Below are 14,946 nucleotides of genomic sequence, written 5' to 3' on the forward strand. Positions count from 1 at the left end.
TGTTGTTAAATGGAGGACTGGTCCATGGATGAAAGAGCGGCGCTTGTGGACATGAAGTGGGGATAGTTAGAAGAGGAGGAGCGAGAGGTCGTGGTCAATCTAGTTGACGAGCTTCTTTGGGTCTGACAGATCAGGGAGACACTCGAGCTTAAGATTGGATTGTGGTGGGGAGACTTCTGTGATAGATCTGGCTGTTTGTGGAGTCGGATTCTATGGTGGACACCAGCGGTTGTATAGGTCTAGGGTTTTGGAGGAATCGTACTTCGACATTATGCATATAATCAAACGGTTTGGGTATCTCAGGAATCTGAGAGTGATGGATTTCATCCAATGCTCTAATCAATATAGAAATTTGTTTATACAATCACTTCATACTGCCTGCAAAGGGGGTTGTCAAAGTTATTACGCATTACTGGGTAAGATTGTAGAACATATGTGTTTTTCAGATACTACCTAGGTAGGTATACATGACTGCTATTAGATACTTGGATTGTATTGCACACTAGATAATGAAGATATACTTATCAGTGGAACGCAACAGCTGCTTTTGGGTTCCTAGTACTCGGCGTACAATCGTAAGTTACTCGGTATCCTCGTCCTCGAGCCATCGTGGTTTGCTGATTATGTTATGTTGAAAGTTGCGGTGCGAAGAAGCATAAGAGCTAGACCCGATTGGTACTAGTGACCACTTAGGACAATTGGCGTTCTTCCGTTCTTCCGATCCCGTCGTATCCTTTCCTCTTTACCATAATGTACATTTACCATACCGGCAGTCTAACTGCCCTCGAATTCTAGCCTTATACTTCCCATCGCTCCTCATGGTCGAAGAGCAATAATAGAAGTCTCGTTCATCCTTCCGTTCTTCCTACATCCAATCATCCAATCATCCAAAACCTTGTGGTAGCAGTGGAACGAATACTTTTTGGCTTGGTCAATGTGACAGCTCATTGGCTCCATATATTAAACGCGAAGTCTCATGCTCACCTGAACTTCACGCCCCTGCCATCACCAACGAAATCCTCGGACCCTGATTTCTATTTCTACGTCATCTCTGCCAAGCATCAAGATTTCTTCAAAAAAGACATACGAGTAGCACACTGCCACAATGTCAAAAAATCTTGAAATGAATCCCTTGTCGTTGCAATGTGTGATTCAATTACCTCACCGCCAACCATTCACATGCGATGATGAACTACTGCTACGAATCCTGGAACACATGAGGACGTACGATGATCTTATTTCGATATGTATATATACTGGATACTAAATACTCGGTCAAGCTGCAAGTATCGACAAATAAATCCATCGTCACTTCGACTGAAACATAACAACAACAACTAGAAGACCCATAACCAGCCTCCTCCAAAACTTAATATTTTTTTTTTCATCAAACAAAACTTAACCCATACCCCCATATTTCTCATCTCTCGGCAACTTTAATATTTATATCGAAGAGATCGATCTGCAATATTCCTAGAAATCACTCTCTGGAGATCAGATTCTACACAATACCTTCAAATTAATTTTCCAACGATAATTATACCGAGATCATGGCTTTCGCATTCACCCTCCCTCTTCGCATCGTACAGGCGGTCTTCTCGATCATCGTCCTCGGTTTGATGGCCTATGGTATGTACACAGTTCCCCTCATATTCCTTCTACTCATTACTAACACTATCTAGCTGCCGACGCATGGTCCTACTGGTGGTCACCCGATTCTGTCAACTTCCTCGTCTTTACAGCCGTTTGGACTATCCTCGCTCTCATCTACCTTATCATCGCACCCACTCATTTCCCAACTGCAGCACATAAATATGGAATCCTATTTGCCGAGGCTGTTACCATGATCTTTTGGTTTGCAGGCTTTATCGCCTTGGCTGTTATGCTTAATAATGTCAACTGTGGACATTCCAACTGGAGCGTATGTGAAGCTAGCATTGCTGGAGATGTCTTTGCTGCTTTCTTATGGTACGTATTTTTTTCTCCGTTCTCGATAATCTTTTCATGTCGCGGAAGAATGGGAACTGACGTTGGTTAAATAGGTTGTTGTTCCTTGCTACTACCATCATGGCCGCTTTACACGTTTCCCGCAGCAGTCGATCCAGCGATCGTCATGATCCTGCTATGGAAGTCGCTGTCTAAACACCATCGTACGATGTCGAGCACTACGGATATGCATCGAGGCTTGATTCCTTCACTTCTATGAATATCTTTTGAATATAATTGGTTATAAGTGATAGTATGGGGGCGTTTGGCATGGGGTTGGGGTTTGGTCTTGGTGATGAATACGTGAAAACGATAAACGAGATATGAAGGGGGGAGGGAAGTGGGGTGATGGGGGGGGGAACGTTCGACTTTTTATACCCAAAATTGCTTGCTTTTTGTTTTATTGAATATCAATAATTATCCTGATATCGTCTATTGTGTTTGTTTATGAAGTATTTATCAGGTGATGTGATGCTATATCTTTATACTATCTTACTTTCCTCCACATGTTTGTGATTATTCTGCATTGATCTTCTCCATCACACTGGAAATTGCAAAGCTTGTTAGATATTGAATATCTCGCTGTCATATGTGGATATTTTGGTCCGTCGTCGTGTAGTCACGATACGATGTCTTTAGTTGCTTCCAACGCCTCCCCTCGATATGAGAAATAGATGGTGGGATTAAGATGAGACTGTGTGTTGATATATTTAGCTGAGTGGTGTAGGTATGAGGGATCTATGTGAGGGGTAGAGATTTGTAGGATGGGATGGGATGGGATGGGATGGGATGGGATGGTTTTATTTGGGTTAGGTTGGTGGATAGATGATAGTGGGATGGTGGATGGATAGCATATAACCTTCAGATATCTACTTGAAAGTGATGTAGTAGTGTATATTGTACTACCTCATGAGGAGTGATTTCAAGTATGATTGTAATGTTATGTTATGTTATCTTTAATTCGACGCTTGTTTGCACCACAACTTTAAGTCCAATGTATATATAGCCAAGGGTAACAGAATGAGAATAAGATGCGCAGACCAACGCCATCCCATATTCTAGCCATCTCGTTGCAACTCCTCTCCTAGTATGGAAAATTAAATACTTTGTCTGGACAATGTACCGCGAAAGAGATTTTGTAGTAATTCGCTACGCGATTCATGAAATCCACACAGCAATTGCAGAAAGGCTTACTGACAACGATGAAAAGGCCCTCGTAATATTCTGGCCTTATAGGCTCATCACCTTTTTCCCAAATCACACATTGGTTGCTGGATAGTGTACTCAGGACATGAGTGTAGAGCCAGTAGGCTATAACTTTTTTCTCGGCGTGACATGCATTGTAAATGCCTGGGTTCCCGCGGTCGAGTGAATCATCTCGCAACTTATAACCGATCGTTTGACACATTTGCTGGACTTTTTCGGTCCAGATTTTGTTCGGGATAAATGAATTTGGACATCCTTTTTCGAGTACCATGGGAACCCAACCGCTGATAGCATTGATAACTTGAGCTTTTGAGGCGTCGAAGTTCGTTGGTCGTCGTGTTGGTGGTGGTGATTTTGTTGGTACATATAAACGAGCTAGATGAAGCATTGTCAGACAATCATGTCGAAATATGACCCAACTGAAGGGACTAACACACCTACGGTCTTCGTCGCCTTTTTCACTTCGAATTTCTCCAAATGAAAACGATGGACCCGCTCGTACAAATCGATAGTGTAGTACAAACTTTGTGGTCTTTTTGAATGATATTTAAACCAAATCGATCGATCGCGTGAGTCCTGGGTAGGCTTTTCCGTAACCTCGACTTCTTGGTGGGGAGCCAGTGTATCACAACAATTCTCACATGGTGTCGATACGATATTGATATTCTCGTCTGTGGAGTTATCGGTCCCAGTTCCAATTGAGGGAACTGCATTACAAGAATCTTCGTTTTGAATACCGTGCTGTGCAGCAAGCTTTCTGGCAATCTCGGGAGAATCGAGTATATGTGAACCCAGCTCTAGAGCTCCTTGTATAAGAATTTTGAGAATATCATTTCGCCGCCCGATAGCAGAGTCTTTATCGCCACCTTTCAACTGCCCTCCGTCTGCAGTCTTTTCGAGAATGCTATTGACTTTGCTCAAGATACTTTCGAGCCAGGAAGGGTCAGGCGTGATATCAAGCGAGCGATAGCTAGTCAACTTAGGATCCGCATTATCCGTTAGTTCGTTCCAGATTCCCTTGGGTGCCTTCTTTATGACTGGTGTTTCGAGTGTAGTTTCGGAAAATGCTTCAATCAAATCGCCAATACCGTTGGATGTATCTTTGGAATAATTTGTGCTTCTAGCACCATTGTTCTCGTGAGACTCAGTGGCTGGTTCATCTCCGACAAGGGTTTCATCTGCTTCATTTGAATTTAGCTCTTGTACGACAGGAATGTTACCAGACTCAGCCTGACTCTGTCGAGACTTAGCCTCTTCCTCAGCTTTTCGAAGCTTAAGTAATGCAGTAGCCTCCATCATTAATTCATATGGTTGCTTTTGTCTCGCACTTCCTAATTCTGATAGCCTTAAAGCCTCCGTCATCTTTACTTGATCACTACGCCTAGCCTTACGATTTGTGTACAGAAGTTTTGTTTATTCTTTGTTTTGTCGCGTGGGGTCGAAGAGGAAGTTCAATATATGTAAATTATTGAAGATTGAAGATCTATCGTTCGCATTTATTACCTCTCATCATAGCTGACAATCTGACTCAGCCTCATACCATTTTGGATGGTCGCACAGCATGAAGTATCTTACTGTGTGGGCGATTTTGCAGCCAGCCTTGTATCTGCCTGGCCCAAAAATGCCTGATTGAGTGCCTTGGCGTCTATTATTGATTGAACGTCCTCCATGGAACTTGAAAGAAAATAACGAGGTGCGCAAACCATCTACTTAGATTGGCTGAAATTGTGACTCACATCTTAAAACGCAGGGCTTTCCAACAGTCTCAGCACGTATTTTGCTTGATCGCCCTTCCAAGGATCGTGATAAATCCAACAGACTTTCCATTATTTACAATAGTTGGCCAAATTGTTGGAATTTGTCAGGATCTACACGAAATTCCACGTGAATGTTGTCTGAAATTCCAAAGTGCTTTTTGAACTTCTCGATAAACTCTTTACAATCTTCTAAGATCTTTCAACTGACAATCATGGGGGCTCCTCGTGGAGCTGAAGCTTTGATCTCTCGTTAGAGAAGAGTATTTGGTAGTTTCATGCTGACTTGATATCCTGCGAATGTATTCTCGTAAAGATACCAAAAAGCAATTAATTGTTACCGCATGACATACATAGTACCTGCCCAGAAAACCATTGTCCAGATCTTTTTGATGAAAAGTTTATGGTTGATGATCTTGCAAAGTTCTTCAACTTGTGATGTCCAGGTCAAGCTCGATATAGTATTGTTTTTTTAAGGGAGGGGGGAAGTTGACCCCAGCCACTAGCTGCGGTACATCGATGAAGACCATTTATGTTGAATCGAGCTTAAAAGCAATATTTCAGCGCGATTCGAATAACTCTTTTGAGGAAGCTTCAGTTCCTGAGTTTACAGGCCACTGACCAATTTTCATTTTCTGTCTTGGTATAGGATAGCTTTGCATAACTCGTGGAACGAGCTGACATAATTCAACGAGTTGATCAGTCGAGTTTTGGTGGTACCGAAACCAGCGTGAGAGATCTGGGTTGATATGTTCGGATTCGTTCTTGTCTTCCGGATGCTGAAAACATGTCTTCTCGAGTGGAGAGATTCAATAGTCAATAATGCCGGTAAGTTGGTTGGGACAATGATCAATCGATTCTGTTGTCTTTATGTCGATATCGGCAAGAACGTTAGGAGCACGGGCGACGTAGTAGTCAACATCGGCACCAGTATCATGATATACCACCTCTTCACTCTTCTCGATGAATCCACTCCAGCTTTCACTAATATTGATCTCTGAACTGTGAGATCTAAAAGCTTCAGGATCCGCATCCCTCCGTTTCGTAATGATGGCACATAACAATTGATATCTTCGTTCTGGATTCTCTTCGTTTTGACGATGTCTTCTCTCCTGGTTCATCCCACTCCATTCCATCATTTACTTGAAAAATTTCATCGCCAAATGAAAGAATCAAGTTCGATCTGGCTTTCAAGCTCTGTAACTGTTTCCGCAGTCTCCGTAGCATGTTCTTCCCCAAATTTACGGAGGCACTCGACTTCTTACTTGCCACCTTGACCACTCTTATCTAACTTCTCAGCGGCGATCTGGACAGAATTTTCTTGTAACACAGCAATGTTCTCTCTCAACTCTGTAGACTTGACATCGATATTGGTCATGGTTCCTGATCTTCCTTTCTCAATAATCGCCTGCAAACTTCCATCAACCAATCTCATAAATGGCCCTTGTCCCACCGGTATTGCTTTGATCACTTTCACACCTTTTGTACTAGCATTCCCACTTTTTCGATCTCATTGCCCGTAGAGTCTGTCCCCGTCGAGAATTCTGCTTCGGTGGAACAGCCGAATCAGCTCACGTCATGTTGGAACTATTCTTTGGAGCAAAGATTGGTTGTAAACTTCTAGATGTTCAAGTGAATTCAGACAAAGTTCCAATGTGAACGATAAATTTATCTTTGCGTTTACTCCTGGTGTGCCCGCTTGACCTGAGTCAGCAATTTTCTGCGTGGTTGCACAACATGAGATTCACGTGCGAAGCACGTGCAATTTCCTATTTATATTGAAGCAGAAATTCGAGCTAATGTCTCCCTTCACTAGAAACAACAATCGATATCGCCAGTAGCCATTTGCCAGAAGTCTTAGCCCCCTTAAAAGATTCACCTGTTTTCTGCGGTAATCATCAAAAGCTAGTCCAGATCCGTACACAACAGTTGGAATCTGAACGGCGGAGATGAGTGAATATCAGTACAAGTGTGGCACATCATCTCGTATGACATGGAATGATTATTATAACCTCTCTGGGAGTCTCCTCTCTCACCATTCTCAATAATGACTGGCCAAATACCTAGATCTCTAATTTGATTTTTTGACTTCCCACGGGAGTATCTTGCGTCAAGCGTCGTCTTCATTGGCAGTAACTTTGAATCATTAGTTGCGGCCCAACTAGAGGCTTTCGGTATCCAATCTTCGCTTCCTATCCATGTACAGCTTGGCTAACTGTCTCAGGTATTTCAAACCTCTCTCAAAGTCAAACCTGTGACATGTCACAACCACCGGACCCCAAGGAGCAACCTCCTCGTCGCTTCTTTGGCTACCCAATGCTGGTTGAAGGTCCCGAAACCCCGTTCAATATGCCAGTCGAAGTGAACCCAATTCAGAGCGGCGTCTCTTTGGTTATTCTAGGATGGATGTAAGTAGTGTGATATTCGTCTCAGCGATCTGTCAAGGGCTAATAAGCAGCGGCCAGCGTTCCTAAATTTAAGTTCGTTCAAAAATTTATTTATAACAATGCAGGTTTTACTATGTTAAGAGATCTTGACTTGGGAAATGCTACAGAGAGAATGAATGTAAAGGATGTCCCCTCTTAAATTGTTGAGTACATGGCTAACATAACTAGCCTCTTGTTATTCCCCTTGCCAATGATTCAGACGTTCCATACGTCCCTGATCTTGACCGATCATCATTCCAAGATTTCCCTGGCCGTTATCATACAGTCGCAGATTATCACGAGAAGTATATTTTAGGAGAACTTACCCCTCTTGCAGTATGCAAATCTCTACTTCCACTCATCCGTCGAGATATCGCCACTCCGTCCCATTATTCCATTTCTTTCATCGCGACAAACGTTGATTCTGTCCTTGCTGCTGCAGAAAAATCAACTGCTCGTTATGCGGCAGGAAAGTCACTTGGATTACTCGATGGTATTCCGACAGCTATCAAAGATACGACACATGTAGCTGGATATTGAACAACCAACGGAAGAGCTGCAAACGACGACCTTTTTCCAATATCAGAAACTTCTGATTGGCCAATTCAAAAATTAGAAGAATGTGGAGTGATCATCCTTGGCAAAACAAACATGTACGAATATGGCAGCGATACCACAGGCCTCAATCCATACTGGGGAACTCCTCAGAATCCACACAACCGAACTACTATACAGGAGTCTCTTCGTCTGGTTCAGCTTACGCTGTAGCAGCCGGATTAGTACCCTTCACTTTTGGAGCTGATGGAGGAGGAAGTATCCGAATTTCGGCTGCTTTTTGCGGGATTTATGGATTGAAACCTACGTATGGTCGCCTAGAAGACACGTCAAGTACCGTTGTCGTCACTGGTCCCTTGGCATCTTCAATGATGGATCTAGAAGCCATGTATCGAGTTCTTGCGCAACCAGATCCATCTGATTCAATTTGCCAATCTTTTGCGCCTCCAAGCAAGATTCTTTCTACGAGTTTCCAACCAAAAATCATAGGCATCTATAAGCCGTGGTTTGAGCGGTCCGATACCTCAGTTTTTGAAGTTTGCCAAAAAGCTATAGATTACTATCAGAATCAATTGGGTTACGAAGTAGTCGATATCGAACTCCCTTACATACCCGAAGGGCAGAAGGCACATGTATCCACCATTCTGGCCGAACTAGCCATTCGTGCGCGTTCCAATCATCTTCCAGATGAAAAACCTACTTCAAATTCATGGCTTGCCGATCTCAACCCAGCAAACAAAATAGCTCTTGGAGTTGGCTCACAAATGACTGCTCAAGACTATCTTCTCGCGCAACAAATACGTAATATCCTTCTGCAACATCTTGCGTTTCTGTTCAAGGAGTATCCGGGATTACTTATCATGACCCCAACGTGCCCTATGCCTGGATGGGATATCAAATCTGAAAGAGATCTCAAATACGGTTGCACGAATGGTAATCTTACCTTTCGTAGTGTGGAATATGTTTGGATCGCTAATTTGTGTGGAAATCCTGCGATTAGCGTTCCTGTTGGATATATTGATCCCGTTGAGACGGCCGGTGAAGGAAAGATTCCGATCGGTCTTATGGCAATGGGTGATTGGGGATCGGAAGATCAATTGTTGGGATGGGGTAGGGAGGCTGAGATTTATTTGAATCATGTCTATGAAGGTGGCAGAAAGAGACCCAACGGTGATGGCTGGGTTGATGTCTTTAAGCTTGCAAGTAGCCAGATGGATACCCTCTCGTAAACCCAGGATTTGGGCATTAGATCTGAAGACATCGGTTTAGGTTTATGACTCTGTGGTGAATTCCAGAGAATGGAACCGGAGTCGCGGAATTAGTAATTTCGCTTTCTCTTATCAAAGCTTAGTTGAACTTTATTTCCTGTGTCGAAGTAATAGTATATCTACTATTTCATTGCGATCAAGAATGGAGTACCTGGCTAACGGGTAGACTTACTGCATTAATCTTAGCATGACCAAATACTATCTCGTATCTGAACAGCAGGGACCCCTGTCCTCCAGATAAGCATGCATCAACCCCACTAATTCTGGAATTCAGAAGCTGTCTTCAAATCATCGTCGTCAGCATGCCCACTCCTCATGACATCTTGATCTAGGATGAAGACGTCAAAAATTATACATATAGTCGCCATGTAGCTCATAAAGTTGACACGCTCTTTGTTCTCTCCTGCGCTTTTGCTCTTGATAATTTGTCCAGTGCGATCTTGTATGATTATAGTTCAATATGCGTCTTCTCAATCTCATCGCGACTGTGTGTCTGAGTTCTTTTACTGCAGCTTCAAGAACTCCAGATGCCTCTTCTCAGCTCCGTACAAGATTTGTAAATGGCACTCATGATAAACCAATCACACCAAAAGTTTTCATTGTGGACATGGTAAGCAAAAGACCATAGTTTGAGTAGTAGTCTGCTGACTCGAAATGCAGTTTTCAGATGAAGGAGAAGCATGGTATGGAATCAAAGAATTTGATATTCTGGCTAGAAATATCACTGTTCCTGGCATAAGTCCACTTTTCCCCGAGGTACATTGTACACTAGACGGAGAAATCTGCCAAGTTATAACTGGAGAAGGAGGTAAGAAATTGGGTTTCCGTTCGACAAAGAATGTTTTCCATGGTTCTAGCTAAAAATTCTAGAAATCAATGCTGCTGTGACAATCAATTCAATTGCATATTCACCCCTCTTCGACTTGAGCCAGACCTACTTCCTCATTGCTGGTATTGCTGGTGTATCTCCGAAGGTAGCCACTATTGGTGTAAGTATCAATGTTTATCCCGTTAAAGTACTGTGCTGATATAACAAAGGCTGTTACATTCTCTCGCTACGCTGTATCTGTAGCTCTTCAATACGAAATGGATGCCAGAGAAATTCCTTCTAACTGGACCACTGGATATTGGCCTCAAGGATCTTATTCACCAACAGAAACAGTAACTGAAATCTACGGTACTGAAGTTTTTGAAGTCAATGAACCACTGCGACAGATCGCCATGAATTTTGCCCGAACAGCTGTTCTTAATGATACTGCCGATGCAATGAGCTACCGAGCTCTATACGGTGCCACAGAAGCATATGCTCTTGGCGCTCAACCACCTTCAGTTGTGGCTTGTGACACTGCAACCTCAGATGTCTACTTCACTGGAGAGCTACTCGCCGATGCTTTCGAGAATACTACCTCGCTGTGGACAAATGGAAGCGGCATTTACTGCACTACGCAACAAGAAGATAACGCCACTCTGGAGGCTCTTCTTCGAGCCGCTACTAACAGTCTTGTCGATTTCTCTCGTATCATCATCATGCGTACCGCATCTGACTTTGATCGTCCTCATGCGAATCAAACTATTTTGGATAATCTTTTCGAACAGAACCAAGGTTATGATCCGTCTATCAAGAACATCTATTTGGCTGGTATCAAGGTGGTTGAAGGTATTGTGAATGGATGGAATAGTACATTTGCTGGGGGTGTTGAAGCTACTAATTATGTGGGAGACATAATTGGTACGCTAGGTGGTGAACCAGATTTCGGACCAGGCTCAGTCTTTCCAAAAAGGAAATTGAAGCAAAGGAGGGGTATGAGACGCCACTAAGCGCTTGATTAGATATTGTAAAAACGAGTGATAAAAAGAAAATGTACTAGTAATATATAGACGTAGTCAAGAAGGTTCGATGGAGGTAACGTCCTTCTCAGCCTGTCTGCAGCCCAATTCATCATTGCGAGCTGCTCTATTGGTGACAAATTCTTTCGAGCCAGCCTGCACCGGTGACCTTGGAGCAGCATCATAAGACACATGATCGGCATCTAATGATCTGGTCCAAACCTCCGTTACTCGAGCTCACATCAATACATTCAAATTGTGTGTAAAGTTTGACTATTGGGAAAACCTTCGGGTTTCTGTTATCACTTGTATCAAAGTGATTTAAAGAACTTTTTCTCACATAGCTGTCCAATGAGCACATTCTACTTTCCAACTTCAAAAAAAGATGTACTGAATGAGCAACTGTCCCACATAGTCTCAAGGAGGAAACAGAAGGACAACTTGTAAACACATGACTGTTGAAGTTATCTGCCAAGCATTGAGTCTACACTTCATAGGCACATAACTTCCTTATTCATCTGAAAGACAGAGGTCATTGCGCAGAATTTCAATGCAGTGTTCTGATATAAAATAAATATTTCTCCTGCCTTAGAATAAAGCATACTTCTCCCCGTTTTCTCATATTCTATGCAGAAACTATCTCGTCACACCTGAAGGCCCCCACTAGTTCATCGAAGCAGTCTTGATGCAACCTTGATAGAGATATGACACATGTACTACATCAATATAAGCCGAGGCACTTGCACGACTGCGGTGACAGTAGCCAACACTGCATTATAGCAAATGAAATCGCGATACACAACATCAGCGAAGAACCACGAAGGATTTCCCCAAAAACTAGTTATGCAATGCATCAACATTTTTGTATTCCCGCCCCTTCGCAAAAGCACAACAGGAAACTATACAAGGAATGATGATAATATCCCGATATATTTTGAGGGGATGGAATCATTCTTCACACCCATTATATCGACGGAGAAAATTTCCTCATCTCTCCGCCCGCTTGCTTGCATAATCGCGAGTTCAATCAAAGTCGAGCTTACAAATATATTTCACAGCGTGATGTCAAACTGTGTTCTGTGGTACTCTATGATCAATTGAACATTCGAGCCGTTTGAAGCGTACTTTTCCTTGCTTTGCCACAACCGAGAAACGTCGGTTTGATGTACAGTATGCTGTGACGGCCGCAGTGCAAAGGGTTGCTCAGGATCAATGTTTTCCTTTTTCTTTTTGTAAAAAATTTGTGCGGTATACCATTGAAGAGGAATCCAAGGAAATAGAACGCTAACTTCCAATTATTGAAATGTCATATTTATCCAATGTAGATTTATTCATTTCACCACTCCAATCCTTGTAGTATGGAATGTGCTCGGCGGGCAAGATGCATTAGTAAGCTACTTTGAAACCAATTGATTGAATGAACAAGCGATAAGGATTCAGAAACAACTTTTGGTACCTGCATTAGGGCTTTCGGGGGCGAACATATTGTGATAGTTGAGAGAACGCATGGGAACAGGGAGAATATTCAGGGTCATGGCCCGGAAAATGTGTCGATGACACAAGATATACAAACTGATGAACGCTTTTGATGAAAGGTATATTTAGATATTTCTTGGAATTTCATCCTTCTCCACGAAAATCTATTTACATATGACCCGTAATGATGTTTATAATCTATATCTATAATGATGATAGTGATGATGGGAAGTTGTGCAGAATATGTGATATATCTTTATATGGGGAACAACACAGTGTACAAGTGCTATCGTAACTCGACAGCCACAGCAGTAGGAACTGTGCATGACTTCGAAAGTCCAAATATGGCATCTAGCCATGATGTTAGTTCTTCTCTAGGACCAAATTCCGCCACAAGCCGAGAGGGCTCATCCATAATTGCATGAGCAATTTCTGTGGCATTGCCCAAGGTGTCTTGATTATTTGTGCAGTGAGTTTGATAAAAGATTCCATTCATTAATTTGGAAAAGGCCTCGATGGTCTCAGGGATTCCAAAATGTAAAAGAAGTGCCATAATGGGGAAGACAGCAAAGAAGCCTAGAATCGGGCGTGTAGAACACTTCCGTGGCAAGGTGGATATAATATGTGCTAGAACAAGAAGCGCACAAAGACACGACAACACAGCTAAAGCTGGAGAAGGAAGGACGTGTATGTATATGGTAGAGAGTCCAAAGGTAGACACGAGAGTTAAGGTACAAGCATGACCTCCATTGCACTGTGATCGGCATTAGTACTGGGGATGATCGTTGTGAGGAAAGAATGAATTATGAATGCAATATCAAACTCACAAGAATTATGACAGCAGCCCATAAAAGTGCCTTGAAGATACTGTAAATCGAGAGACTAAGAATCTCCGGACTTTGTTGCTGTGAAACCAGGAGGATAACGGTAAGGAAGCAAACTACCCAGCAGCATGTTTCTTCCAGGTGTAAAAATAGTTGATGCACAGAGGGAGCTTCATCACGGGCACTATATGACGTGCTTAGACGTGCATAGATAGTCGTTTGGCAGATGAGAAATATGAGACCCAAACCGATAGTGATAGGGCTGTATGCCGAGGGGAGAAAGAGAACACTAGTTGAAATGGCGAAGAGAATATAAAATATTAGATTAAAGCCATAATCGGTTGGATATTCTAATTTCTCTAATTTGGAGTTGCTAGGAAGAACATGATGATCGGCATCGTTATTTCGAGTGACAAAGTAGAGTGCTGGAGTAAGGAATGGCTGCAAAAAGTTTTAGAGTTTGAGTGATAAGTCGAAGGATGATGGGGACAAACCAGTATCCAATTCACTTCCACAAGCGATGCACAGACACTAGATGTAACGATAAAGAATGCAAGACTTGTTGATTCTGCCTCGAAATCACCTCCTCGGGCAGAAGGTATCTTCTTTCGGGAAATGAACGAATAGACTTTGATACCAGCCCAAAGCATACACCAACATAACCACTCGGAAAAGAGATTCAAAACTTGTGGGGTATGATCGAAAGCAAATGAATAAGACATTCTAGAAGGATAAAAGGAAGAGCTAATTGAGGCAAGGGTATAAGGATTGTGGAGAAATGAATAAAACAAGGGTATTGAGCAACGTTATCAACAAAAAAAAAAGAATCTCTATGTAGAAACGGCCAGTACCATACTAACAAAATGACTGAACCACCACAGTACAACTCTAATTTTCCAGGGAGGCATGATGTGGTTTTATGAGGGCATGCCAAGAATAGTGTCAGCCTGTCCGCAGACCCCTCGTTGGATGGGAGTCGAAGGATTTACGCGCTTGAGGGCTTATGAGGTATATGTTTCTATAATTGGATAGTAAGCTTGCTACAAAACCAGTGATTTTGAGTGAAAATCAAAAGACGAAGGAGATGAAGGGGATGAGGGGGACGACATATATCGTCAAAGTACTCTGACTTTGAAGGCTACATTAATCCTACAATAACTTCTCGAACTTGAAGTTACTTGGCGATGACCAACGAACAAACAAACAGGCATGTTGGAATATTCCGGGAATCAAGGATACAACCAAAGGAAAGGTAGCTGTGTAAGTTGCATGAAAGAAACAATGCGACAAGAAACGGAACGAAGAACAGGATCTATGCAGTTCTATTGGTATCTCGTTGGTGGTGTCATTGGTGTGTTGGCTAGAGATTTCACAAGTAAACACACCTCGATCAAGTGAATCAGATACTTAGGTATCTTGGTATCATATGAAGATATCAAAGACCTATCTAGATACTTGGTTGGTAAGTAGATACTTTTAAGTACGATGTAAATCGAGGGTACACCTGTTGGTGGTACCCGTGGACCTACTAGTTACGAGCACCAGCCGCAATTGCGAGTAGCTGCTGGGGCTTGGCAAATGAGACATCACGTGAAAATGTTTGAGGCCAGCGATAAGCTAATCT

General features: G+C 42.5%; 8 protein-coding genes across 8 annotated transcripts; 4 read left to right on the top strand and 4 right to left on the bottom strand.

Moving 5' to 3' along the window:
• Positions 1–1,550: 1,550 nt before the first annotated feature.
• On the top strand, positions 1,551–2,142 carry EAE97_006996 (uncharacterized protein; the record flags this gene model as incomplete). The annotated part of the gene is made up of 3 exons (XM_038877509.1): positions 1,551–1,629; positions 1,683–1,968; positions 2,043–2,142. 3 exons carry the CDS (start codon positions 1,551–1,553, stop codon positions 2,140–2,142), a joined length of 465 nt encoding a protein of 154 aa, XP_038731699.1.
• A 604-nt stretch (positions 2,143–2,746) lies between these two features.
• Positions 2,747–4,554, bottom strand: EAE97_006997 (uncharacterized protein; the record flags this gene model as incomplete). The annotated part of the gene is made up of 2 exons (XM_038877510.1): positions 2,747–3,567; positions 3,630–4,554. 2 exons carry the CDS (start codon positions 4,552–4,554, stop codon positions 3,071–3,073), a joined length of 1,422 nt encoding a protein of 473 aa, XP_038731700.1. The 3' UTR covers positions 2,747–3,070.
• Positions 4,555–5,128: 574 nt separating this feature from the next.
• Positions 5,129–5,476, bottom strand: EAE97_006998 (uncharacterized protein; the record flags this gene model as incomplete). The annotated part of the gene is made up of 2 exons (XM_038877511.1): positions 5,129–5,331; positions 5,380–5,476. 2 exons carry the CDS (start codon positions 5,474–5,476, stop codon positions 5,129–5,131), a joined length of 300 nt encoding a protein of 99 aa, XP_038731701.1.
• Positions 5,477–6,207: 731 nt separating this feature from the next.
• Positions 6,208–6,526, bottom strand: EAE97_006999 (uncharacterized protein; the record flags this gene model as incomplete). Its single annotated transcript, XM_038877512.1, has 2 exons — positions 6,208–6,445; positions 6,522–6,526. 2 exons carry the CDS (start codon positions 6,524–6,526, stop codon positions 6,208–6,210), a joined length of 243 nt encoding a protein of 80 aa, XP_038731702.1.
• A 679-nt stretch (positions 6,527–7,205) lies between these two features.
• On the top strand, positions 7,206–7,912 carry EAE97_007000 (uncharacterized protein; the record flags this gene model as incomplete). Its single annotated transcript, XM_038877513.1, has 3 exons — positions 7,206–7,354; positions 7,412–7,511; positions 7,562–7,912. The coding sequence occupies 3 exons, from the start codon at positions 7,206–7,208 to the stop codon at positions 7,910–7,912; spliced, it is 600 nt and encodes a 199-aa protein (XP_038731703.1).
• An 80-nt stretch (positions 7,913–7,992) lies between these two features.
• EAE97_007001 (uncharacterized protein) lies at positions 7,993–9,156 on the top strand (the record flags this gene model as incomplete). Its single annotated transcript, XM_038877514.1, has 1 exon — positions 7,993–9,156. The coding sequence occupies one exon, from the start codon at positions 7,993–7,995 to the stop codon at positions 9,154–9,156; it is 1,164 nt and encodes a 387-aa protein (XP_038731704.1).
• A 499-nt stretch (positions 9,157–9,655) lies between these two features.
• EAE97_007002 (uncharacterized protein) lies at positions 9,656–11,013 on the top strand (the record flags this gene model as incomplete). The annotated part of the gene is made up of 4 exons (XM_038877515.1): positions 9,656–9,805; positions 9,856–10,003; positions 10,066–10,184; positions 10,234–11,013. 4 exons carry the CDS (start codon positions 9,656–9,658, stop codon positions 11,011–11,013), a joined length of 1,197 nt encoding a protein of 398 aa, XP_038731705.1.
• A 1,465-nt stretch (positions 11,014–12,478) lies between these two features.
• EAE97_007003 (uncharacterized protein) lies at positions 12,479–14,744 on the bottom strand. The gene is made up of 3 exons (XM_038877516.1): positions 13,817–14,744; positions 13,326–13,763; positions 12,479–13,252 (listed from the first exon to the last, which is right to left on the bottom strand). Exons 1-3 carry the CDS (start codon positions 14,042–14,044, stop codon positions 12,785–12,787), a joined length of 1,134 nt encoding a protein of 377 aa, XP_038731706.1. The 5' UTR covers positions 14,045–14,744; the 3' UTR covers positions 12,479–12,784.
• Positions 14,745–14,946: the final 202 nt, after the last annotated feature.

The sequence above is a fragment of the Botrytis byssoidea genome, assembly GCF_014898295.1.
Source record: "Botrytis byssoidea strain MUCL 94 chromosome Unknown BBYS_013, whole genome shotgun sequence".
NCBI classification, from domain to species: domain Eukaryota; kingdom Fungi; phylum Ascomycota; class Leotiomycetes; order Helotiales; family Sclerotiniaceae; genus Botrytis; species Botrytis byssoidea.

Excerpts from the sequence above, each read along its gene's own strand:
- EAE97_007003 (XM_038877516.1), bottom strand. The coding sequence starts at position 14,044 with ATGTCTTATTCATTTGCTTTCGATCATACCCCACAAGTTTTGAATCTC. Across the intron at positions 13,764-13,816 it reads TGGAAGTGAATTGGATACTG|CCATTCCTTACTCCAGCACT; the intron begins GTTTGTCCCCAT and ends AACTTTTTGCAG. Across the intron at positions 13,253-13,325 it reads GGGCTGCTGTCATAATTCTT|TGCAATGGAGGTCATGCTTG; the intron begins GTGAGTTTGATA and ends TGCCGATCACAG.